The 2,498-nt window shown below is 43.2% G+C and overlaps 1 protein-coding gene across 1 annotated transcript; it reads right to left on the bottom strand.

Annotated features, from left to right (window-relative positions):
• Positions 1–1,187: 1,187 nt before the first annotated feature.
• On the bottom strand, positions 1,188–2,085 carry LOC147978187 (uncharacterized). Its single transcript, XM_087514666.1, has 2 exons — positions 1,920–2,085; positions 1,188–1,843 (listed from the first exon to the last, which is right to left on the bottom strand). The coding sequence occupies exons 1-2, from the start codon at positions 2,083–2,085 to the stop codon at positions 1,188–1,190; spliced, it is 822 nt and encodes a 273-aa protein (XP_087370792.1).
• Between the last annotated feature and the right edge of the window lie 413 nt (positions 2,086–2,498).

Here is a 2,498-nt window from a genome sequence, read left to right as displayed (position 1 = left end):
ATAAAGTCACTTGGGGGCTTGGTCGTATTCGAACCACAACTAGCATAAGGCCACCAGGGAAATCACTTGGGGGCTTGGTTGTATTTGAACCATAGCTACACCTCTTGATCAGCTTAAGGCCAAAAGGAAATCACGTGGAACCAAAGAGAGTGTTGCAAAAGGAACAACTCAAACAGACGCACCCACTGAGCACAGCTCAAAATATTGCTCGGGGGCTCTTTGCTTCTCAAAGAACAAAGAAGTCTACACCCTTGTAATAGGCTATCAAGCCAGGTGTATTTCACCTAAAACCTCGGGTTATCCTGCCTTTTTAAGTAAGCCACTCCGTCCAGGTAATCCTGGTATGACCCGCCGAACGTTTGACAAGTCAATCTCATAGACCCTGAACTTATCAAAGTTAAAACGACGATTGGTTAATGGGAGGTCCATCTTAAAAGGCTTCGAAAAATGGTTTAACTCAGTGGCCTGGCAGCCCATGAAAAGCCTCGATTTTAGGCCTGGCAGCCCATGAAAAGCCTTGCATATTCTTTTTATGTTTTTATTTGGCAAGTTTTTTCTCCTTTGGTAAGATTCATAATATCTTATGATAAACCGGCGTTTATTGACCCGGGTTGGCTTTCAATGATAAGTTGCAAGTACATGATCAGTTATAATCCGGCGTTTATTGACCCGGCCTGGTCTCGACTACAAGTCACCAGCATTATATATGGATAAACTGGTGTTTGTTATAACCCGGTACGGTTTTATCATAAAACAGCAAAACATGGAAAGAGTTATCAATACTCAAGATTGAGGTTATCACTCTTACTATACAAAAAGTTGGTCAACCAACAGTGTGATTCAATATCACAGGTATCATCTCTTTCATCTTTGATTATTTTCAAAGTACAACCATGGTTATAAACCCCGGCTATATATTTGGGCATCATGACCCGTCCTGCGGTAAACTGCCAGGACACTTTCAACTTCTTGTATGCATGAACAGTTTGCATAAGACCTCTACGGATTATGAACATAATATATCCTAAAGCATGATGGATTAACAGTATCAGGTAACATAAATATGCGCGATGGCATAACATACCAAGTATTTTGAACTAGCCTATTACAAGGCGCTTTAATGCCCCAAAAGAATAATTGTTCTCAGCAAGTGTGACAGTACGTAGAAGGCTAAACCGGCCTCCAGATCATGACTCGTCACCAGGCTGACTTGAAGGCTGTGGATCGTCTTGCGCTGGTGCATCCTCCTCCTCTCTACCCAGTGCCTGGAAGTCAATGGTTACCCAATCGATTCCAGTTAAGGCTTGGAACACAGCTTCATCGCTTATAAGGTTGGAGGGGTCAACATCAGGGGCATAGGTGTGCTTACGGATTGGTGAAATAAGATCTTCTACATCATGTGTCGGCGCAGGGAGTCTTTTATGACCAGAATCATAAACCGGCTGATAGTGAGAGAGATCTGTTTCTTCAGCCAATTTGCTCGCTAAGGGGCGCATTTCCTTTGTCAACCTTCGAAGATCATCATTGTTAAACTCTGAACCGTCCTCCTTTATGCCAGGATAGCCGCTGCCTATATCTGACGAGTCAAGATCTGGTATCCATGCCTTAGCCCAGATTAGCGCAGTCAGCGCACCTGACCTTGTAGCTGAACTTTTTAACTCATCCAACCGGGCAGGCAGCATTGGCAGCTTCTCAAGGGTTTCCTTTATCAAAGTTGGAGGCGGTTTGTTATGAGAAGCAGTGCAAATGGCCCGTTGGGCTCTGGAATATAACTGCTCTATAAGAGTATAGGCAGCCTTCAACTTCATCCGCATGTCAGAGCCTAGATGGGTAATGCGAGTTCCTATGTCATTGCGAGCATCAGTAAACTGGTACTGATGAGATAATGTATGTTGAAAACTTCAGGTGAGGATACTTACCAAACACATCAACGGTCATGGCATTTATCTGCCGCTTTAAACCGGTAAGCTCTTCGGTCACCGGTTTAAGGGCTGCTTCTGCGTCTTCAACTCTCTTTTGCAATGCGGTTTTCTCTATGCCCAAATCCGCCCATTCCTTCTTAAAAGTTTCCTTCAGCTTCTCCATGGCCGCTAAGGCATTGGTCAGTTCCTCTTTGGCTTTGGAGGTTTCTGCTTGCTGGGATTTGATATTTTCTTGAAGATCAGCGGTTTGGGCTTCCTTTTTGCTTAGCTCAGCCTATAAGAGAAAGACATATTATGAGGTGGCAGTGAATATTTGAAGTACCAAGCACATAACAAGTTATACACTTGGCACTTGGGGGCTAATGCCTATTTTCTTGATTATCAGAATTTTTTTACAAGTCCCAAGCGCAATAAAAGTATTATTCTTGGCACTTGGGGGCTAATGTACGTTTGCTCAAAGTAACATTGGTAAAAGTTAAAGATTACAATTCTAAAGTACCAGTTCATATTAAACAGATCAATTGGCCCTTGGAGGGTAAGCATGCACAGTTGAGATATTACAAAGTCCCGGTTTAG

This window comes from Triticum urartu, chromosome 3A (assembly GCF_056163025.1).
Source record: "Triticum urartu cultivar PI428250 chromosome 3A, HENAU_Tu73, whole genome shotgun sequence".
NCBI lineage: Eukaryota > Viridiplantae > Streptophyta > Magnoliopsida > Poales > Poaceae > Triticum > Triticum urartu.
The sequence above is the reverse complement of the archived record's forward strand: the minus strand, read 5'-3'. Positions and strand labels throughout refer to the sequence as shown.

Excerpts from the sequence above, each read along its gene's own strand:
- LOC147978187 (XM_087514666.1), bottom strand. The coding sequence starts at position 2,085 with ATGGAGAAGCTGAAGGAAACTTTTAAGAAGGAATGGGCGGATTTGGGC. Across the intron at positions 1,844-1,919 it reads CATGACCGTTGATGTGTTTG|GAACTCGCATTACCCATCTA; the intron begins GTAAGTATCCTC and ends GCAATGACATAG.